The sequence below is a fragment of the Stegodyphus dumicola genome, chromosome 4 (assembly GCF_044657685.1).
Source record: "Stegodyphus dumicola isolate Sdum_Otavi_A_Nest chromosome 4, ASM4465768v1".
NCBI lineage: Eukaryota > Metazoa > Arthropoda > Arachnida > Araneae > Eresidae > Stegodyphus > Stegodyphus dumicola.
In genome coordinates, this window is record NC_140771.1 from 57208513 (window position 1) to 57233463 (window position 24951).

General features: G+C 33.0%; 1 protein-coding gene across 4 annotated transcripts in view; it reads left to right on the forward strand.

Moving 5' to 3' along the window:
- Positions 1-24951, forward strand: part of LOC118194866 (DAZ-associated protein 1-like) — an 84118-nt gene that overhangs the window by 36547 nt on the left and 22620 nt on the right. For 2 of the 4 annotated variants that reach the window (XM_035366079.2, XM_035366078.2), the window contains exons 7-10: positions 2814-2896; positions 8891-9173; positions 9257-9277; positions 14797-14904. In XM_035366079.2, coding sequence (XP_035221970.1) covers positions 2814-2896; positions 8891-9173; positions 9257-9277; positions 14797-14904 — 495 coding nt within the window. The remainder of the gene's footprint in view (positions 1-2813; positions 2897-8890; positions 9174-9256; positions 9278-14796; positions 14905-24951) is intronic. The other 2 variants (XM_085814936.1, XM_085814935.1) reach the window with 1 other exon arrangement.

The window sequence follows — 24951 nt, forward strand, 5'->3', positions numbered from 1 at the left end:
TCTTATCTTTTCCACTACTAATTCTTGAGCATTTATTAGCAAATATTGAACAGCTGCCAGTTCTTACATTTCTATTCGATAATAATGCCATATGAAAGTATATTTTATAACTTTCAGAATGATAATGTTAATTTTCTAAGTATTGGTGGTATCATACTTGGAATTGCTAAAAACTGAAGTCATAGATTTATTTTCAAGTGTCGGAACTGTTATTAAAAATTCTGATATGTACACCACGACTTCCTTGTATGGAATATTTAATTATACACATTTCTTCCCCAGCCTTTCATTTAAACTTATTTCCTCGAATTTCAGTAAAAATGTATTTATCATTCAGTTAATTCAGTTCTCACTTCGCGACAAGGCAAAAATCCATAAAAACTCGAAATATGTATATTGAAAATTAAAAGCTATAGAAAAACATAAAACACGAAATACAGTTAAAACTTTTTTTTTTTTTTTTTTTTCAATTAAAATTACAGTTTATATGGAAAAACAAACAATTTGGCCAGTGAAGAAGGCAGATCCTTCAGTGCTCAAAACAGAAAGTGTACTTTTGGTCTCACTCAGCAAAAAGACACTGAAGGCATAGAAACTGACTGAATTTGTTGTGGACCTATGCTGAATCAATATATGGGATAATTTAATAACTTAAATGCTAATTTCAGAATGGATCAAGAATAATTCAATTCGCAATAATAAAAGATGTTACTTTGTGTTTGCAAAGTTTAGTTTCTCTAGATTGGCAACAAATCCACTATTCTGCTAATTTCAAATGTAAACAAATAGGGCTGCTATGGTAAAAAAAAATAGGCATATCCACACTTAAACAATTTTTAAATTGTTGAAAATTCTACAGCTATAACATGCAGGTTAGCTAAAGGCATAAAAACCATAACTTGAAGATAAGAACACCATATTTCAATCATTTTTAAAGCAAAAAGTGCAGTTTACAAGCATATAAGAATAAAGAAACTGAACTCACTGAGCCAAGTAACAGAGTGGATATATATGTATATTTACAAAACAATTCTTTTGAAAACAAAATTTGAACATGCCTAGTATTTTTGCGCACATACATTTATATACTTTTTGGTGCGGCCAATTGCAACCGAAATAGAAGGTGCACATCTACATGTTATAGCAGGCCTATATACAAAATTTCGATGTTATTCAATGCCATTGTTTATCTCAACAATTTTTAACATCCTCTTTCCTCTAACTGACCACCACTAATTTAGAAACAGTTTGTTCATAGATGAAGGTATAAAAATTTAAGTATTAATTTTCTATAGAAGTTTTAACAAGAATCATATTTAAAATTGTTGAATTAGTTTGCATTTGGAGATAATGAAAAACATTTCTTTTTAGATATACTTTTATGTGTGAAGCATTACTGAAATCAAATTTATCATATCAGGAAACTGATAGTAAAAATTTGGTGTCATTAATTATTAAGATCCAACTAAAGTATTCAACAAAGTGTTTTGTTCAAACAAAGATGCATTCTGATAGGGGTTTCATTAATACTTAATCTGATTTCCTATTATCAAAAAAGAAAATTAAAAACTAAGTATCATTTACCTCTATCATCTGGCACAAAATGCTACAAGAATGCTCATACACAGAATAAAACCGCTAGAAGCAGTTTCTTTGTACTAGTGGTAAGGAGTGTATGGTACAAGAGCAAGTTGACACATTACATGAATTCTTACTCTAAGTTTGAAATACGCGCAACAGTAAGACTTTTATGGGTGATGCATCTTAATTGTACTGAAATTTATTGAGATGGAATAAAAGCATTGCCATGTCCAACCATAGTCAAATGATGCCAGCAGTTTAAACATACTGCACAGATTTTACTGATGCTGATTAGCAAAAAAGGTCATTAGCGTTGACCACAGAAAATGTTATGTGTCAGATTGATTAAATGATTTACAGCAGTCACAGACCATAGGTCTCGGAAATTACACAGTCGTTGGTGTCTGGGTGGACAGTAGTTTGCCAGTACTGAACATTTGTACAAACAGCAGTTCTTTAAAATACTGTCACTGAGGAACACATTAGAAGAAATTTGAACAATTATTTGAATGTTCAGATAGCGATTTACAAAAATTGGGATGATTATTCTGAAAAATAGTTAATTGTATATCCTTGCCATACTGTATAATGTTTGTCACACAATAAAATTTTCTTACCTGCAGTAATCAAATATCTTACTTTTTGAATCTCCTGCATAATATATAATAGGAGAAACCCAGGTAAAATTATCACAAAAGAGGAAACATGATTTTCACATAAAATTGGTTGTTGGAATTTTATTTATTTTTAATTGTAATAAGCTGCTAGTGGTATATTTATTTTTCTAGACATTTTGATAACTTTAGGTTGAATTATAATTTAAAGGTTAAAGTAAATTGAAAAAATCATTTCTTGTTTTCAGATTAGGGTTATGATTTTAGATAGCAAGGGATCAGTGCATTCATAAGTTTCTTTATTAATAGTGTTATAAAATGGTAAGAAACAGTTAAATGAAGTTAATTATTTATCAGTTTATGTCTAAAAACGATTTATGTTAGTTGTAGAAAGAATATCCAGCTTATTTAAATTATTTTCATCCAGTAAACATAATAAAAGCTAAATTTATTTAAATAGTTTTGTCTTTTATATGACTATTTTTGAAGTTCATTAGAGTATATTTCTCAGCTTTAATTGTGTAAATAGATTAGATGTAATTAACGATGGATTATCAGATTTTGTTTTTTAGCTTATATATATTAAGTAGATTCGACTTCCTTTTGTCATATGGCTAGGGTTTGGATTTTTATCGTTCGAGACCGAAGACAGTGTGAAACAAGTTTGTGCTGAACACTTTGTGAAAATCAACGGGAAGAAGGTGGAGTTATATAACTTAATACTTTATAGTATTCTATATTTGTATATATTTACTATTTGCCTTTTTATACTTACAGTGCATTCCTGGAAAAATAATTTATGTCCCAGAAGACATAGTGCTACTTTCATGGTGCAAAATTGATAGTAGTAAATTTAATATTTTAGTTTAATATTTTTAACTGTTTTGATGTAATTAATATTTAAGGCTATCTCATTTAATGTATGTTTATGAGAGATTTTCAATAAATACAGTATGATGAAAATTACATAAATGTACTTTATTTCAAATTTATTTTTAAGTTACTGTAGAATATTTGCCATAATATTAGTTAGGCATAATTAATCCATGTTAATTTTATTTGGAATATTTAGCTTTATTCCATCTTTAAAATGGGTTTTCTTTAAACTTTATTTCTGGGGCTCATTTTGACAAAGTGTTCCGGTTTGAATATCTGATAACGGTATTTCATGATCACACTGCAATTTTATAACTAACAGCATTTAAAGTGGTAGGACAGTAACTTTATTTTAAATATCCAGTTTCATTGTTCAAAATTGAGTTCAATTAATAGTCACAAAAAATGAAATTGCACTATGTTAATTTTTTTTAAGCTTTTCACTTTAACAGCATACACTTTAAAAACTATTTCAGTCATAGTAATAATTTATTTGGTGAATGAATATATGTATAATTTTTCTTGTTTTTGTATTTTAATAATTTTATAATTCATTAAATACATGGAATAGTTGTATACCATGTTTTTAGTTAATACTTTTACTTGTCAGTGTTTTAAATGTTTTGTTATGTTATGCATTAAACGCGCATGCGTAAACGTATATGCGCATAATACTTTTGCGCAATTGCGTTTACACATGCGCCGAAAGTTTGTAGCTTTGAGGTCCGGATAATAGATCATTCCGGATTATGGACGTCCGGATTAAAGACTTTTGACTGTATTTGGCACTGTGTAATAGAAAATAGAGTACGCAAAATGCAAATCAATATGGAAATTACCTTTTATTTTGCATTCAAATGAAGTTCAATGTGGCTGCCGTTGTTGTGGACCGCATATTGCATTCTGTGCACAGTATGCACAACAGCAGAAAGTAACGTGTCTGCAGGAATCTCCCGTACAGTCCGTGATATGTTATCCTTCAACATAGCCAGGTCCTGGACCACTCCTTGATAGACCTTGGACTTAAGGTAACCCCATAGCCAGAAGTCGCATGGGGTAAGATCAGGCGACCGAGGTGGCCATGCAGTTGGAAAGTAGCTGCTAATGACTTTCTGTTGTAAATTTCTGTCGTAGCATCTGTTGCACCCGTACAGCAACATGTGGAGAAGCTCCATCTTGCATGAAAATGATTTCTCCCACGCATTGTCTTTGCTGAAGTGCCGGAATGACAAAGCTGTTCTACATGAGGCGATATTTCTCTCCGGTAACAGAACAGGTTTCCGGTCCTGTTGGGGTAATGTTCTCATAGAAGAATAGACCTACGATAAATTCCGCTGTGAACCCACACCAAACAGTTACCTTTGGTGAATGTAAGGGAATTGCTGTGACTGCATGTGGTGATTTGTCATCCCAAATTCGTCAATCCCAAATCCACCTCCATTCTGGCAAGGAAGGTGAGAGCAAAAGTCAATCGCTTATCATGGTCGGGGTACAGTAACTCCTGTACACGGTTGATCTTGTACGGATAGAGGTTTATAATCTTTCGTAAGATTTTCCATACCATACTGTAAGGCATATCCATTTTTCGAGCTACTCCATGAGTGCTAGAGGTGGCAGCAATATTGTCTGGTCCTCTGTTGACAATCGCCGTGGCAATTGCTTCGATTGTATCCTGTTGTACAGGTTTTCGTCCTCTGCCTGACTGAACCTTCAGAGAACTTGTTTTTTCAAACTTTGCAACCATTGCTTTTAGCCTATTAACTGACACAGGACCGTTACTTTTATGCATTTTTTACGCATCAGTTATTTTCATTATTATTGCATTCTAAAAGCACGAAGAGCGACTGACGCATTGCACTGGTTGAGGTAAAAGAATTTGACCAGTAACGCACGCTCGACTAAAGAAGGAGACATTGCACATAAACTTTCAATCCGATTGATTCGAAACGTAATGCATTGTCTTTTAAAAGCCAAGCAGCTGGCATTGCAAATGGATGTCATGTGAAATTTGAATAAAGAACTTCTCATGATCAGCGTACGTGATATTGCAGATCACGAGACTTTATCGGTGTTTACGTAGATTTTACACTTTTTTAAAAGTGCTACCATATTGCACATGAACTAAATCAGAAAATGTGCATAATAAAAGGTAATTTTATTCCGTATTAATTTGCATTTGTTAACACTCTATTTTCTATTACACAGTGCCAAATATTCCCTTAGCGGTGATTTTTGGAACTAATTTGTTTTTTCGCGGAATCTTTCGCCCCCCATCTTGTTTAATCTTCCTACAAAATGTGGCGTCATTCTCGCAAATAGATCGTGCTACAGAACACTGTGAGCACTGTCAGTTTAATTATGGCCACCCGGTATATATATCTGCTAAAATTTAGTAAAAATGTGTATTTTTAGTCGAAAGGGGCTTTGTCCTGGAGGGACTATTGTTTTTGTTTTGCTTCAAATCACTGTGAGTCCTTTTCACTCTTCAAACTGTTGCCAGCAAATATTATTGCCCTATATTATATTTGAAGAATCTGCATAAATGTATGTATGTTTCTTGCATTGTGATAAAACAACAGTATCTAGAGCCATCAAATTTTGAATGGCGCAATCCTACTGCAAATATGGGTATCTGGAAGCCGAAATTTGGAATTTGTTTTATTTTCGATTTAATATTTTGTAAAACTTTAAAACGAATTTTTTATTAACAAACTCAAGGATTTCAAAACGAGCAATGGCAACGTTATACAGAAACACTTTTATCTCCAGTGCCTGAGACTGTGTATTGGAAATTCTAAAGATATGCTCAATTTAAAATTATTTTGTGATATTGCTCTTGAACTGAATTTTATGATTTAAGTGCGAAGAACATGATATTTTATAAATAAAGGTAACATACAAAATGTTAAAAATGTCCCTTTGGACATGATTTAAAATCTGAAACCTTTCAGATTTTATTTTTTTATTATTATATTATTTTTTTATTCTTATTTTTGTTATTACTTATTAAAATTAAGGCTGCTGTAAGGGTACGAGCCATTTTTAGACAAAGGCTACTCTACTGCAACAAGATTAATATTTAAAAAATACTTTCATTTTTTAAAACAAGTATTTTATTTTAACATAATAATTTTATAAATAGATGCGATGGTAAAAGTATAGTGCAGTTAGTGAAATATTGAAATAATGACAGTGATGATATTACGTATTTGACAGATTTAAAATAAAATGATGTGTTTTGCATATTCCCCACCCACCCACCCAAATTGATATGAGGTGGATTTTAAACATACAGTTTTATATTTATTTTAAATTATTTTTCATTATCTGTATTGATTGATGAGTAGCAAATTTTGAAAATTAAGTCAAATTGATTAATACCTGTGCTAGTACTACATATATGATTTTCCATTTTATAATTTTGGGAGGGGCAAGAATGTTAGACATACATATGTATTTATATACAGTTAAAAATTATTTTCTTTTTTCAATTCCGAATTTGACCATTGAATCTTCCAAATGTAATTTTTTAGCAGTGTAATTTGCCATCAGAAGTACTGCTAGTCCATTCTCTGTTTCATTCAAAGAAATAAATACTTATTGAATTTAACTTTGGAAAATTTCTCTCTCTGCTAGTAGCACATAATGGAAATTGTCTGCAATATTTATAGGATTGTAGGCGCATATAATCAAATTTTCATCAATTGTCATTTTTAATATTTTTTGACTGTCTTTATTATTTCTAATTTATAAATTTGTAGATCAGGAGCATGCATAATATTTGACAGTATTATTTCTGAGATTTACGCTGGTTCAGGATTGTTAAAACTCCAGCATTATACTTAAAAAGATTAACCTTTTAATAAATCAGTATGCTAAACAGAGTTAAAATTGCTGTTAAAAGATTTAATTTTTCAAATCTGTTCGTGAAAACCTATAAATTGTATTTTCTAAATGTTAAACAGTTTAAAAACGTATTTTTAAGACAAACTGTTATGTTGTTAGTACTTTCACCTAGGAAAAAGTTTTTCTCTTTTAGTTTTATATAGATTGAAAATGTAAAATACTTCAGTATTTCCGAGGTTCTGCTTTTCCCCTATCTCCATTAGTGTTGACTAAACCATTAATTCTATTAACTTTTAATAATCATCGGTACATTGTAAATACATGTTCTTTGCAGAATAACCATCAGATTGTGATCACCTGCTTAAGAATAGATGGCATTAAATATACATTACCAGGAAGTAATGTATGAAATAAATTTATAATTGCAACTATGCTTAGTTAATGAATCAGCTTCAATTCTTGTTTGAAAGATATTTCCTCTTGTAATGCATCAGATATTTTTAATATGAATTGAAGTCACATTCATTTATAGGTTTTATATATATATATTCAGTATACTGATCATGGTGTGTATCTAAAACCCTTCTTTTAGCATTGAATTGGGTAACCTCTTCTAGATGTTTCCGTTGTGTGGTGATTGAGGTACAAAGTCTACAGTTGCTGTAATATGCCAGAGTTATTTTTTTTATTTAATTGCATCATTTGCTGATTGAATTTGATATGAATTGATTTGAATTTGATAAATTCAAAGCTTGTAATGAAGGTAGGATGTAAAGTGCACATAAACTTGGTTATTACCCTTGCATACTGTTATTTTCGGCTCATGTATTATGATGGTCGTAGCTTTAAATTTTGTCATAGTTACCAAGTTTTAAACTTGGTCATACCATCATAATCAGAGTTTTAACTTGTGCATAATCTAAATTTATGCCAAATTTGTGTGGTTCTTTAACTGTTTTGTAGCATTGATGGGATTTTTGTAGCATTGATGATTATTCTGTAAGTATTTTCTCAAATTAATTCCTTGTAATAGTTAATACAACTAAGCAATTTTCATCTGCCACTTAAGAATTTTTAAACAAGTTGGACATAACTGACTTTTATATGTGGTGATTGCAGTCTGCTATAGTATCTCAAAATTTGAAAAATATTTATTTTCAGTTTTTGTGACAACTATTGTACTGTAAATTAAACTCTGATCTAGAGGTACATTTTTCTCACTTTTGTCAGTGCATAAGGATCAAAAGTGCTACCTTAGTTGAATTCATACTACTTAATCTTTAACATTTTCTCATTTAAAAAATAATCAGAGGTCTAGTAAGTATGAAATTTACTAGATTAACTATCATATATTTAAATTTTCAATTCATGCTGGCTTGTTAGAACTTTCACCCGTATTAGATCTGAATTGCCTGATATTTTAGGGCAGCCCTGAAACTGCTAAATTTACAGTTGTGCTCCTGTATCTATGGTTGCATTTTAAAGACGTGAAAATTTTCTGCATTGCAGAATATATGGCAAAAGTGAATGGGCTTTAAGATTGAGAAATAAGCATGAGTAGTATTTCAGGATTCAAACAAGTGTTTTATTTATAAAATAACATAATTTGTGTTGCGCTGGTCATATCTTGAAACCCTTCATTATATTTTATGGTTTATATTCAATTTGTTTTTATTACTGTATATTACTTATTAAAAGAAGATTAAAAGTCATCAGATTATTTTGCTTTCATATGTATAATATTAAATGTGTAATGCGGTCTGCCTGTGTAATTCATCATTTGCTCATTATTATATATGTATATATCATGTGACTATTGCATTACATATAATATCTGGCAGTCTACTTTATTTCTTTTAATAATAGCTATGAAGCGAACTGACCTTATGTATGGAAGCACTACTGAATTCTGACTTTGTATTAGTGATTTTAAAAATCTACATATTTTTCTAAGCTATTTTCCTAATTTACAGATTGAATGCAAGCATGCAGAACCTCGGGACAAGAAAAGGCCTGCTCAACAAAATGCCCCTCCAAACCAGTGGGGTGGACCCCCAATGGGTCCACCAGGCTGGGGACCTGGTGCACCAGCTCCAGGTGCCACTGGGCCTTGTGGTCCAGGAATGGGTCCTGGTGGTCCACCAGGCCCAATGCCTGGACCTATGGGACCTCCAATGAATAATGGAATGATGGGCCCTCCTGGTGGTGGTTACCAAGGTGGATGGGGAGGCCCTCCACCTCCATACGGACCACAAGGTAAGGATTATTATTTTACTTATTCATTTATTTTAATCTTTAATAAGAAGATTTAACTCCTAAAATGAAATCATATTTTTCAGGTGGTTGGGGACCTCAGCCTGGTATGTACATCTAACATTATCAGTTATATCTTATAAACAAATTAGCAGTTCCATTTTTCTTCATTTGTAAAATAGTCAAAAGTTTGAACAAAAGTTTATTTTCATTACGAAGTGTTAAAGTATGTTTAATAATTGAATGAAATTCTTGTGAAGTGGCAGAAAGTTGTGCCTGTGACGTATCTGTAAAGAATATCAATTTTTGAGAAAATGAGGTTTGCCTATATTTACAATTGTGGTACAGCTTTTATTATGTGTATGTTGTATTAAAAATTCCTGGAGTATGTCAAAACATATCATGGCAGAAATTTTACTAATTTTGACTTGATTTTATGTATATTAAATACATTAAATTACCTGGAGAAAATTTTTCATTTTAAAATACTAATAATGTACAAAATATGTGAGTTGTTCCTGCTTAAAACAATTATTTAGAATTTTGAAGATGCTTTCTGAGAAATATGAACAAAAATTAGATAAAATAGATTTGAGTGTAGCAGCCATTTTAGTCTAGAAAGAGCCTGGGTATGGAAAAAGTGAATAAAAAATTAATATTCTAATAAATCTTTTCTGAAGTAATTTGGAATGGAGTTCGAGCTTTTTATTTATGTTGCGCATGTTTGAAATTCTTGTGATTAAATTCAGATGGTTTTATAATCATATTTTGTATATTTATAATTAATTTTGATTATAAAATCAGGAAACTAGTATAATATGTAATTTAAGGTAATATACGAGTAATGTAATATATGCAACCCTCTTGGCCGTTAATGGCCTCATGGTTAATGCAATTAATATTTCTTTTAAATTGCTATAAATTTTTGTGATATTAATATTTTGTTCCTGATAGTTCAAAAGTTTTAAGTGTTATACATTGCCGCAGACAGTACAGTAGTATGAAAAACACAGCTTCACATTGTTATATTTTTAAAAAATATATTATCAAACTTTATTTTAAAAGATTGTTCTAAAATTTGATTATATGAGGGGGGTCGTTTTAGATAGGGTGGTAGAAGAGTCCTGTATAGTGTAACAAGTATTTATTAACAGGTTTAAGTTACACATGGACATTACGTTTAACTTAAGAAAATTACAGAGCAAGAGTTTGGTATAACGTATCAAGTAGGACACTCGGCTTTTACTGAAGTACTTCTCTGGTTACTCACCAGGGGGCAGCCTTGTTACAGTTAGTCCAACAGTTTATGTTATAGGACTGGTTGCAATTATAGTTTTAAAATTATTATATATATATATATATTTCCCCGCAGTTGACACAATACCAATGGTTGCATTTAAATATCAAAGGACCTTAAGCAACTTGCTCACTAACCACCATGAAATAGATGAAACAGCAGAATGACATTGTAAGACACCAATTTACAGCAATTACGTAGATTCTCATCACCAGCACATAATTACTGGCAACCTGAATATCATACAAAACCATCAACTAAAAGCACTAATGAGTTATGGTACAAAATTTAGACCAGTCAGAAACATGCCTACAAATTACTGTTACAAGACTTTCGAAAACAACATCAACGAATTTATAGTTAAAGCAAGCTATCAACTGAATTTACCCATAGATACCTTCTTAAAATGGGAAGCTAAAATTCTTCAACGCATATCCACCGAAATCAGCTTAAAAGTACACTGAATTGGTCGCAACTTACATCAGATATTAAAAAATTAAAACAGCTTTTTACTATTACAAAAATAGATAAAGCAACTAATAACTTTAGCATTATATGAAAACAATTCTACGCAGAAATTATTCATAAAGAACTTCTCAACGCAACTACTTATCAATTAGCCAACCTTACAGAAACATCTATAATAAACAGGATTAAAACTTTTCATAAGAAACTCAATATTACTTTCAATGCAAACTATAACAGATTTACTAATCTTTATGCGATTCCCAAATTCCATAAAACACCATTAAAATTCAGATTTATCGCTAATGGAACTAATAATTACAAGAAAAATGTAGACTATTATTTTTCAATTCAACTTAATAAAATCTGTAAATTTATTTTCAATGATTGTAACACTATCATAACTATTGCTGGATCATTCATAATAACACTCCTGTCATTAATACCATTCAAACCATTAACATCCAAAACATTAACTGCTATAACTTATATAGCTCATGTCCTCTAGAAGAAATCTATACCAGTCTACTTGATCTACCTAAACTCTTCCCTGATATGCTCAATATCATGACTCTTGACAAATGGGAAAACCTACCTAAAATGCACCCTTTTTCATAACTACATCAAGTTTCAAAATCAACTTTTTAAACAAGTCAGAGGATTGCCAATGGGCTTACATTCCAGCACCTCGATCTGTAACATCTTTTTATTTGTCAAAGAATTTAACTTCCAAAAAAATCTACAACCACAAGGGTTAAATTACTACAAACACACTTACAGATATATTGATGACCTTATTACAATTAATAATTTTGGTAAAATTGAAAACTCCGAGATTTATCCGAATTGTCTTACACTTAATAAAACTAATAATTCACAAAATAGCATAGACTTTCTACATCTTCAAATTATTAACTACAAAAAAATTTTACTTTTTGACAAAACAAGAAACTTCAATTTCAATACTAACAAATTAATAAATTGGAACTCCAACAAAGCCAAAAAAGTAATTAACAATACTTTAATTAATCAAATACAACGAATTAAAATTATATGCACAGATACAATAGATTTACAACGCAAAATTTTGCTCCTTATTAAAATTCTCAAAAATAATCTAATACCCATTCAATTTATCAACCATTGCCTTAAAAGAGCAGGCGTTAAATACTCACTCTAAATCATTTAACTGATAGGGATAGGATAATTTGTTCCTAAACCTGAGAAGGTGGTATAAGTTGGATGACTATCAGTTGAAGGATTTGTATATAGTGTAATTACTCAATTGTATATATTGTAAAAAGCTAATTGTCTTCAGATTTATGCTGTTACTAAAAAAATGGGCCTATTTCATGACTTTAGTCTGTCTAATAGCTCTTGGACAATGAAAATTCCTTTTTTCCTTTCTTAAATTCTTAATCATTGCGACACGACAATTAGCCAGAAATTAATTAATTTCCATTCACTAGTATTTTCAAAAAATCTTAACAGACAGCCTCACTCAAATAAGAACTCCACATAATACATCCCTCAAGAATTCCGAGTCCCACCCACTACCATAAATTACTTCACCCAAGTCTTACCGACTGATATTATCCAAAGCCCCCACTGCCGCTAAGAATTTTCGGACACCCTACACTTATGAGTCAGACACGAAGAGAACACTTTGCCAACTCCCCCACTAGAAAGAATGTAAGTTACTTAATACCTTTTCTGGCCTTTATATCTTCATGTACATTCACTGTTCTTCTTATATATTATTTTTATTTGTCTTTAATTTGTTTTTACAAAGTTTGCATTATTTATCTTATTTTGTAATCTATGTTTATTTCAACTTTACTCTGAATTCGATTTCATAATGACAATTTCCAATGTTTAATTTTTACAAATAATATAGAACTCAAATGCATAAACATGAAGGTGTCGGGGACGGTTACTCGGGTTATTTCGGATTTGTCTACAGAAGTTGCTTTTTACTCCAAATTGAATTGACTAAAATACTTCATAAGAATAAGTTCTTTGAGTATCAGCATTGGTTCATAATCCCTTCTGTTCGCGGAAATACGAGGGCCATCCAGGAAGTAGATTACGTTTCCGTCTGTGTCCGCTAGGGGCGGGGCTAGCGCAGCCATCTTGGGGTCAGAGCGTTGCGCAGCTCAGTCTGCATCTAGCTGTGCTAGTGAGAGGTTCGTGCTGTGCTCCGTTCAGATACTGTGACGGTTTGAAATGTCTGCGTTAATTGAAAATCCCACGAGCTGCGAGGTGCGCTCAGTAATAAGGTTTCTGACTGCAAAAAACTGTAAACCGATAGAAATCTATCGGCAGCTTCGTGAAGTGTATGGGGACAACATTATCACTGAAGGTGGAGTGCGTCAGTGGGTCATAAGATTTCAAAATGGCCGAACCAATGTTCACGACGAAGATCAAAGTGGGAGACCCAGCATAGTGACCGCCGAACTTCTCGAAAAAGTCGATGCTAAAGTCCGTGAAAATCGAAATTTCACAATAACGGAACTTTCTTTGAGTTTTCCACAAATTTCGCGAAGTTTGTTGCACGAAATCATCAGCGAAAAGCTTGGTTACCACAAGTTTTGTGCAAGATGGATTCCAAAAATCTTGACAGAGGACCACAAAAATCAGCGAATGGCTGCAGCGTTGAACTTTTTGGACGCTTACCATTAGGATGGTGACTCTTTACTCGATCGCATCGTTACTGGTGACGAAACATGGGTGAAACATGTGAACTGTGAAACGAAATTGCAATCAATGCAGTGGGGGCACACAAGTTCTCCCCAAAAACCCAAGAAATGCATGCAAACAATGTCGGCAAGGAAGATGATGGCAACTGTTTTTTGGGACAGAAAAGGTGTAATTTTGGTGGACTTCCTGGAAAGAGGCACTACAATAAACTATCAAAGGTATTGCCAAACTCTCCAAAAACTCAGAAGAGCAATTCAAAACAAGCGCAGAGGAATGTTGAGCTCTAAGATCTTGTTGATTCACGACAACGCCCGGCCCCACACGGCAAATGTCACTCGTAAAGTTCTTGAATCTTTTAAGTGGGAGTTGTTTCCTCATCCGCCGTACAGTCCCGACCTGGTACCGAGCGACTTCCACCTATTCCCAGCAATGAAGAAGTGGCTGGCTATGCAGCGTTTTGATGACGACGCACAGCTGCAAGAAGAGGTAACGAAGTGGTTGAAGGCGCAGGCGGCCGAATTTTTCGACGAAGGAATTTCCAAGCTCGTACATCGCTACGATAAATGCCTTAATTTGTATGGTGACTATGTAGAAAAGTAGTATTTGAGTGTGGCTTTCATCTGTATATAATAAAATTTGTTTCCTATACTTTGTTTATTTTTTTATTCCAAAACGTAATCTACTTTCTGGATAGCCCTCGTATTTAGCCTGACTAGAATTGCCGGTTTGGCTTTTTAACTTATAACTCGAATAAAGACGAAACACCTTCGTACTTACATATTTTTATCAATTTTTGTTCATTGAACGGGAGTTGGTTTGTTCCACTAATTTCCGATCAGTGACAATGATTACATGTTTTTAATTTTTCCTTTTACAATTGAAATTTTATTCTTCATGATGATTTAACTCCAATCCCCGATAAAACATTATTAACATTTTGCTTTCAAATTACTTCAAAACATCTTTCAAAATATAACTTAACAGTATGGATTCACTCTTTTAAAATAATTCTGCTTTAATTAAACTTAGGAGATAATATAATCAATATTGTTTAGGAAATAAATTATATATATATATATTTAAAGTATGTGTGTGAGCCTGTGTGTAATCAATATCTACTTCTTGTAATTGGAAATAAAATCCAATAGTAATGTTGCTTTTCAGGTGGATATGGACCTGGTTATAATAATTGGGGTTGTGGCCCTGGTTATGGAGGACCTTACAGTGGGCCCCCAGGTCCACAATATGGCCAGCCTGGATATGGAGGTTATGGTAAGTGTCTCAAAATTGACATCTTATGTTATGTGCGAGATCTGTGTAGGTAGTTTTAATCACTGATTTAGTGCTGTATTTTTTAGAATGTATGAGAAATGAGCAATTCTGTCAAATGTGTCATGCAGTTAATAATGTGCGTTTTTAAATTGAAATTGCTAAGTACGAGTTTAAGGTGAAAATTGTTCGGCCTGAAAATGAAAGACTGTGACTTACGGTTAAAAAATTATTTAATTTTTCTACATAATCTTCCCTGACTTCAACACACGCGATCCAGCGTTTCTCCAACATCAGTATTCCTTCCTGAAAGTGAGAGTCTGGAACGTTATGAAAATATTGATCTATGACCCTCTCGACTTATTTGTTGGATGCCAAGCACTTCCCAGAAACAAATTTCTTCAAGTTTGGGAGCAGATGGAGGTCTAAGGGTGCCAAATCAGGAGAATAGGGAGGATGGCCAAGTAAATCATACCCAAAAATACCAGTTCTCCCATCACCAACGCACCCTTGCGTACAGGTGCATTGCTGTGGTGCAAGATGTTTTTTTCTTCTTCAGGTCAGGTCTCTTCGGGAATTTTGGCATATAGCTGGTCAAGAAGGTTGGAGTAATATTTGCCTGTAATTGTTCTGCTTTTTGCCAGGTAATTAATTAACAGGATTCTTTTCGCATCCCAAAACACACTGATCATTCCAGCAGACGTAATTGGCTTCTTTCTTTGGTGTTTAACTATGGGCTACCACCAATTGCTTTCACTGCTGTTTCATTTCTGGCATGTAGTGGTGGACCCATGTCTTATGTCTGGTGACAAATTGCTGCACAAAATTGGTTGTATCCCTGTTGAATCGATCCAGACATTGCTACAGAAATCGTTTCCACATTTGCTTTTGATTGGTGTTTAGCAAATGCGACACCCATCTTGCACAGAGCTTTTGCATTCCTAATTTTTTTAGCAAGGTATTTCGCAACCTTTCTTCCAATAAACCTACAGCTTCAACTATCTCGCTGATCTTCACTTGTCTATTGTCCAACACAATATCATGCACCTTTTTTTTTATGGTTTCCGGTGTGGTTGCAGTTTTTGCTTGTCCTTCACGTGGGTCATCTTTGAGGAATGTGTAATCACGTTTAAATTCAGCTGCCAACAGTTGACATAGAAGGAGCAGAGTCCCCATAAACTTTTGACAGCTTTGGAATAATTTCCTTAGGGGTTGATCTATTCAAAACGAAGAATTTTATCACCACACAATATTCAAGTTTATCCATTTTAATGAATAACATGCAAGACATTTACTGCAAAAATTCGTGTAGACAAACTACTTGAGAGAATAAATTGAAACTGGTCATAAAAACTAATGACTTGTGCACCCAAGCAGGAAACGTAAATTTTTTGCTGATTGGAATGCCATCTCTGGTCAGGCTGAGCACTTTTCACCTTACCCTCGTAGTTCTGTGTGGTTTTAAAGTAGTATAAGTGTGCCATTTTTAATAATAAAGAATTTTGCAACCATATGGATTATTTTTAACAATTTCTGTAAAAAATATTTAAAATATTTTTGGATTTTTTAGAAAGGACATTGCAGAATTGGCATAGTCTGTTACTCATGGTTTTATACTATCATGTATAGGCCACTTCACAAAAAGTTATATGAGAAATCTATATATAATATATAAATCTATATACAGTCAAAAGTCAACATGCATTATTATGAATCAAAATTGTTTGAAACTTTAAACTTCCCGGCATGGTTCCGCTACGTAGACGATACTTTTACCCTGTTTGAAGGTAATAAAGATGATTTAAATAGAGTTCTTTCAACAATGAATTCTATTGATCGTGCTATTCAGTTCACTTTTGAACTTGAGACTTGCGATTCTCTTCCGTTTCTCGACATTCTGGTCACACGTAACACATCCAACTTTAGTACTACGGTTTACCGTAAACCTTCATCGGTTTGCCTTCCACCACACTTTAAATCATGTCATCCGACTAAACAAAAGTTAGCTTCATTTTATTCCTATGTTTTCCGTGCTCTTCAAGTTTGCTCCTCCAAACTAGCCCTTGATGAAGAACTAAATTATTTAAAAGCAATAGCTATTGACAGGGGCTTTTCACCCAACATTATTAATCAAGCAGTTAAAAAATTCTCATCTCAACACACTAAAAGCCACACTCTTATTTTAGGAGATTATAAAAATTTTGTTGTCATTCCCTTCTTTCCATCAATTAGCTATAAAGTTGCACATATTTTGCAGAAATTTAACTTTCGGGTTGTTTACTCTCCCATCAATAAAATTCCAACTTCTATACTCAAGGACCCCATTCCGGATATGAATTCCTGGGGTATTTATAGGATTCCTTGCCAGTGCGGTTTAATTTACATTGGCCAAACTAAGAGAGCCTTAAAATTTCGCGTCAAAGAACATGAGGCATATGTTAGAAAAAAGGAAACACAGAAGTCTTCTGTTGCTCAACATTGTTGGTCCGAAAATCACACTTTCAATTTTTCTGCTGCCAAAATTATTCAAAAAACATCTTCCATTGGAGAACTGGATTTTCTAGAGGCATTTCACATTCATAAAAATCTTTCTGTTCTAGTTAACGATCCTAATTCCAATCCAAATTTGCCTTCGGCTTTTAGAGAAATTATGTTTTAGTTCTGGTTTCGCCAACAGATGGTGCCACTTGCTTATTCTTGTCCAGGCTTTCTTATCTTATCTAATCATTATTTCCTATCTTGTTCATTTGCGGTTTTGCAGCTGAAGATGATGGTTCGGTAAAACCATCGAAACTAGTCCTGTGAAAATTTTGTAAATTAACGCTGATTTTTGTTGTTTGACTTCTGAATTAGTATTTATTCGGCGTGTTATTGTGTCTTAATTAGTCAAAAGTCGTTAATTCGGACACCCATAATCCAGAATGATCTACAATCCCGACCTCAAAGCTAAAATCTTTCTGCGCATGCGCACGTTTACACGTGCATGCAAGACCCTTACGACTGCGCTTATGTGTGTGCGCAAGCGCAGAATACGTTTTCACGTGCACGTTTAATGCATAACGGACGGTATAAGCTAAAATTATCTTATTATCTATTTCAGTTAATGTTGATGATTGCGTTGTTCCTTAATCTTCGAATTGGATCCGGCTTATTATTTTTTGCAGACTGTAAGAGCAATTTTATAAAAGTAAGCTTGAACTTTCAAATTATGTCAAATAGAATTTCCGATGCTGGAGCTCCCAAAGGATCTACAAAGCGAAAGCATGTTTCGATGTCCATCAAACAAAAAGTGGAATTGCTACAAAAATGGATAAAGGCATATCCTTTGTTTATCTAACCATTCCGAAATCTGTTTATCAATTTCACACTGCTCTGCGCAGGAGGGGGAAGACGTCGCGGCGTGCAATGAACTGGAAGTTGATCTGTCAGCACTATCGTTATCTTCAGGGCAGATGTTTTTATTTTATTCAGCTTATAATTCTTTACTAAATGTAGTATTTCATCTCGATGTACTTCGTCTTTGATATGATTTAAATCAAATTCCTCGTCATTATAAATATCACGAATACAAATCAAATAGTTTTCTGGTTGCAATTTTGTAATTTCGGCTATGCGTAATGTATGCTTTACACATGCGCGCGTTGAAAGAAATGTTTAATAAAGTAAACAAATAAATATTAAGTTTTTTTTTTTTTTTTTTTTTTTTTTTTTTTTTTTTTTTTTTTTTGTAAATTTTGATACCCTTTAGATCGTAATTGCTCATTATTTTATAAATTACGGTTTCATATTTTTAATTTTATAATTTCTGCATGCCATCTTACCAGATTTAAACTGATGATCTATAATCCGAAATCGCCGAAGTCCCGATGAGCCCGGATTAAAGACTTTTGACTGTATTTGTTTTGAAAGGGGCGGGAGAAAAGGTTATAAAAGTAGCTGCTAATAATTTGTAAATATCATAGTAGCTGTTTAAAATAGGTTATGTCATCTTAAAATGTACTGTTACTTACGGAACCAAAAGTAACTTGTAATATTAAATGCATCATTAATGTATGCATTGTACACCTACTCAAAGAAAAATGGACAGTTCTTATATCTCTTGTTTTATTGGGCCGATTAACAAAATTGTGTCATGAAGCTTGTGTGTTTTATGTTATGAAAGCACGACTTAGTATACATATTAGGTTTATACACTGCTTGGCCATTAAAATTGCAATACCATGAAGGAAAGCAAATATAAAAAAGAATTATTGTACATAAACAGTATGGCATGAAGACAAAATGATTAAATTTATAAGCAGTTTGTCGGTTTACAAGAGTGTGAAATTAGTAGAAACAGCTACCACCCCAGGCAGCTAAAACAGGCCTTATATGGTCAGGCATGGAGTTGAACTGGGCTTTGATGACAGAAACGAGCAACTCATTTCATGCTGCTTCAAGTCTGTGCCAAATTTTATTAACTGCATTAGCTTTAGAGGTGTAGATGACAGATATGGAGACTGTGCAGGCCAAGGAAGCAGTTGAATGCGCTGTGTATCGAGTAAAGTCAGAATACAACGTGCGGTCCTGCATTATCTCGTTGGAAGATGGCATCTGTTAGGCCTTGAAGATAGAGCACAACCACTGGACGTAAGATGTCAGAAATGTATCGATTTGCGTTCAAATTATCGTCAATCCGAACTAGAGATGTGCATTTCGTGTACCCAAATGCTGCGCAAACAGTCACACATATGCTGATATCAAATGCAAGCAGACGACATACAATCTCCTTTGTGCCTCCAAGATTGGTATGCGACCATCAGATTACTGCACGCAGAACCAGGACTCGACTGAAAAAACAACATTGTGCCACTCCAGTTCCCAGCTTTGTCGTTGGGTTTGCCAGAATCGCCATCTCTCTCTATACAGCATTGTCAAGAGGAGCTGAAGTATAATGGTCACCACACTGATAGTCCACACTGCTGCAAAAGTCGACGCACTGTGCGGGGCCGATACTGGGCGTGCTACAAACATACTCATTTCCTGACTAATGGTCAGTGATGTGGTTGTATGATTTTGCAGGGCTAAACTCACAATATGTCTGTTCTCTTGGGCAGTAGTCATGGGAGGGCATTGATATCTTGCAATGCCGTTCAGCATGACCCTCAACAGCCTGTTGGTTCCATATTCACATGACAATGGTTGGATGTCGACCAGTGCAACGGGCAGTATCACAGAAGGATAATCCACACTCCTGATACGCAACGATCCTGCTTCTGTCGAATTCTGACATTTGCTCTTAAGCATTTCTTCTTCTTTTTCAAGGTATAACACGATACCTTACAAAATGCTTTCTAAATGAGAAATCCACTAAACTGCTTTTCTTTTATGCAGTACTTTAGATGTCATTTCTCATACCATCATTCCTTTCTAGTGTTGCAATTTTAATGGCCAGCAGTGTGTATAGTATAATTCTAACATATGTATTTTGACACAAAGTCAGACTCTGTCTGAAATGACTTGCTAAATGCCTCAAATTATGCCTAAAAATAGAAAATTTTATAAAAGCCTCGGATTTTTTTTTTTTTTTTTTTTTTAATTAGCAGTCAAATTTTTAACCCCACAGTGTTAATTAAGGGTTGCCATGTATTTAATAATACCGAAATCCAGACATCCAATATCCAGATTGATCTAAAACTCCAGACCTCAAAGCAGAATTTTTTTTAAATATGTTTTATGCATGCATATTTGATCACACCTCCTCCCCATGATTAAACATATGGAGAGCCCCAATTCTTAATTTCAGTTCAGCACTAAATGAAATAACTTGTTATTGAAGAAACAGCATTTTAGCATAAATTTGTTTGATTAATAATTTTACTCCATAGCTACATATCTGCTTGGCATACGTCTCAAACCAAAACATTCTACGTAGAAAAATTGCTGATTTTACACCTTCTCATGTTTTATATCCCTGATGCCAACCTGGGGAATCATTGTTTATTATATTTTGCTTTCATCACCGCATGCTTATCCAGCACATGGCAACTTGTATAATGACTCATGCAGCAATGCCTAAATTTTTATATTAGTAATTTAAGAACAAAGAGTATGGTAATCTTTTTCTGTTGACATTATGCTTAGCGATGGTTACAGATTTAAGTTAAATGCACTAATAAATGTTGATGAGGAAAAATTTAAAGGCTAAATTTTAGGGCTAAAAAAAGATTTTGTTAATGATGCTGATAGGCCAAAAGATTGCATTTAGTGTCGAAAGAATAACTGATTTTTTATTCACATAAAATCGGCGTCGGAGCTCGTATAGCCGCACTGGGCGGCAGACTTTAGAGAACACAAAATTTTTGGAATTTAGAGAAGCACTGAGAAACAAAATTAAGGGATGAAAAAATTTTTAGAATTTAGAGAAAGCAATGGGACCCAAAATTTAGGGGCTGCAAAAATTTAAAACTTAGGGAAGTGTTTGTTAGCAGAATTTAGAACCCACAGAGACTGCATCAGGTGGTAAGATATTTAGCCCCGGCCCTCTAATACGTCTTAAGTATATATGGGAATTTATTTATTCAGAACACAGATAAGCTTTTAACATGCGCAAGAAATAGATGTAAGTATAATAAGTAACTAAACTAATATAATTCAGGCTTTATTGTCTCTGCATGATAGAAGAAAGAAAAAGTTTAGTGACACTATTAACCCTTTGACAGGTCCCACCTTTTTTATCAGGTTCTATCTCCCAGATAAAAGCTGCAAAATTCCATTTAAAATGCATACAATTATGCCTTTTAGTTCTCCAAATGTATAACCGATGGCAGCACTATAGTATTCATTCATGGAAACAATGTAAAATATTCTTTGCGGATCTAATTTTGAAGCAGTTTTTTTCTGTAATTTCTAATGCAGTTTAAATTGTCGGAACAACTTTTGGTGTTAGAATGAATATTTTTATGTGAAAGTTTCCTTTTCTAATAAAAATTATTATTTGAATTCATTTGTATTAATTTTAAGAATGGTTGAAATTTAAAGGTGGGACATATACGTCCCACCACGCATTTAGGAATTGCTGCTACTAGATAGCAGCACCGTTCAAATATTTCAAATAAAATAAAAATAATCAAATTCAAGTATTATGTTTATTTTATATGTTGATAATGCAAATTTTTATATTTTTTAATAAATTGTAAAAATGTTAAAACTTTGAAAATATTTAGTATTTTTTCCAAAAGAAATGAAAATATAAGTCTGTAACATGAATTTCATTGTGTGATTCACCATAGAAAAATATCCTAAGCAGAGGAAAGAGAGGTGAAATGTAAATAGACATCACGGCCTTCTAAATATCTTCCTTTCAAACCTGTAGCAAATAAAGTACTGGAGCGAAAATCTTCTCTGTTTCAAATCTGTTATGAAATCATTTAAAAATATCTAAAAACTAGTACAAAGAGAGATTTTTTTAATTTACGTAATTTTTTGAAAAACAATTTATTTTGCAAATATGATCAATATTTTCTAGATAATTTTTCGAAAACGTATACCTAGTATTTTCATTTGCTTGCTAAAACTAACACTCTAGATAAGCATGCAAGGAGAATTTGCATAATTCTCCTTACATGCTTTTCTAAAGTGCAATGGCAAAGATGCCATTTTACTGTTCTAGATGTGTGGTGGGACAAGCGGTATCCCACCACGTGATAAATTACCTTAAAGGTTTACCTTTTTTTTTTTTTTTTGCTTCAAATAACATTGTGTTAGGGGCTAATTAATCTATATGTAAAGTTATTTTTTCCAAAAAAAATTTTGTTATGCACCGAAGCTCAAAGGGTTAAGATAGGCTAGAATTATACTTAGTGATCCCACGGAATTTCAGTTAATATAGCTGATTATGCTATTACTTAACTTTCTGATTTTATCTAGCTTTATTATTTTTTGCAGGCTGTTATTATTACAGTAATTTTACAAAAAAATAAAATTTGAACTTTGATTATCTCGAAAAGAATTTCTTAATTTTACAGCTACCACAGGATCTTCAAAGTGAAAGCATGTTTCGATGTCCTTTAAACAAAAAGTGGAACTGCTGAAAAAATGGATAAAGGTATATCTGTCTCAAAATTATGTGTTAAGTATGGTATTGAAAAGTCAGTTGTATATGGCATAAGAAAACAGAAAAAGGAGCTTTTTGAATTTTTTTTGTAGATTCCAACGCTTCATTCGGAATAACAAAAAAATCATACCATATGCTAAAAGTGAAGATCATGATGAAGTGATGACAGATTGGGTCAGACACTGTCACAACGAGGGCATGCCATTGGCAGGTCCAATGCTAATAGCCCCAGCCAAAATATTTCATGAAAAAATGAACTTAGAAACTAAGTGCACATATTTGACAGGTTGGTTAACCAAATTAAAAAATTGCCATGGTATAAGGCAGTTAAAAATTTCAGGTGAAAAAGGTTCAACCCATACTGAAGCTGCTGAATTTGCGGGTGAATTCTTCGAGCTCACTAATAGTGAAAAGATATCTCCAGAACAAATTTACAACATTCATGAGATTAGTCTTTTCTGGTAATATGTACCACGAAATGCCTTAGCAACTTCTATAAAAAGGCTCCGATTGCTGTCATAGATTCACTAACATTGTCAAAGCTAGACTAATAGTTTTAGCATGTCCAAATACTGCAGGAATGCACAAGTGTAAGCTTTTTGTAATCGGAATAAATACACAACCTGGAGTATTTAAAGGAGCAAAGATTTTCTCTGTTATATATCTTTCAAATAAAGATGATGCAAAAATTTTCCTGATTGTAGACAACTGTACAGCTTATACTTCACTTAAAATTTTAGTCAAAGATAGTCCATATTATTCTTCCTTCGAATTTGTACACTGCCGGGGGGAACAGGGATAGTTCTATATCTCCTGTTCTACTGGGTCGACTGACGAAATTCAAACTATGTTTTTCACGTCTCAAATGTGCGACTTAGGAAATGTATTAGATTAATATATAGCATTGTTCTAGTATAGGTATTTTGACACAAAATCGAATTTTATCTGAGGTAACATGCTAATTCTTTTCCATATTTTGATTCTACGTGTCAAGTTATGCCTAGATATTAAATTTTATAAAATTTGGTGCGAAATTTACGGAGGCAATATATTGGCATATTTGTTTCAGTTTGCGCCAAGACTAATTCACTTGGGGAAATTCTAAGTTTGTAGCAACCTATTTTTCTTTCTTTTTTCTAATTGTAGATGAGCGGGAAAAAGTCATCATTCATACTTTCAAATAATTTTAACAAAGTGCATAAACCACATTTGGCATTATTATAACTTATAACATTTATGCCAAGTTTCAAAACGCGCCAATATGTAAATTCATGTATATCTTAAGAAATTCTGAATAAAAGTAATTTTTTGTAGATATGCTTAGAAATGCATCTACTTCAAGATGATTGTAAAATTTTATAGGTTATAATTCAAAATTGTATTCGAAAAATGTATAAAATTTACTCAGAAATGCAAATTTAAAAATCATAAAAATTGGGTGAATTTTATTTGGAATTAACCCAAATTTCGAAATGTGAAAAGAAGAATGAAAAAAGTTTAGTATATAAAGAGATATTAATAAATATATAATAAATTCAATTAACATTGGGGAGCTAAATTTTTGAGAGCTAATTTTTAAAAACTACTCTCGTGATTTTTACCAAGCGTGGCGGTTTGGCATAATTTGAATCTTAGAATCAAAATATGGGAAAAAATTAACATATCATTTCAGAAAAAGTCCGATTTTGTATCAAAATGTTTATCTTAGAACAATGCTATATATAAATCTAATACATATCCTAAGTCATGCTTTCGAGACATAAAAAACGCTAGTTGAATTTCGTCAATCGGCCCAGTAGAATGAGGATAAAACTGTCTGCCCACCCCCATCTATTTGCGCAGTGTACATCCAACATTCAGCCTATAAATTTCGGTAGAGGCCATGTACTGAAATGCATATAAAGTAGCATTTTTAAAATCCATATCAGATTTCTTGAATAATGGCAAGACTAAGC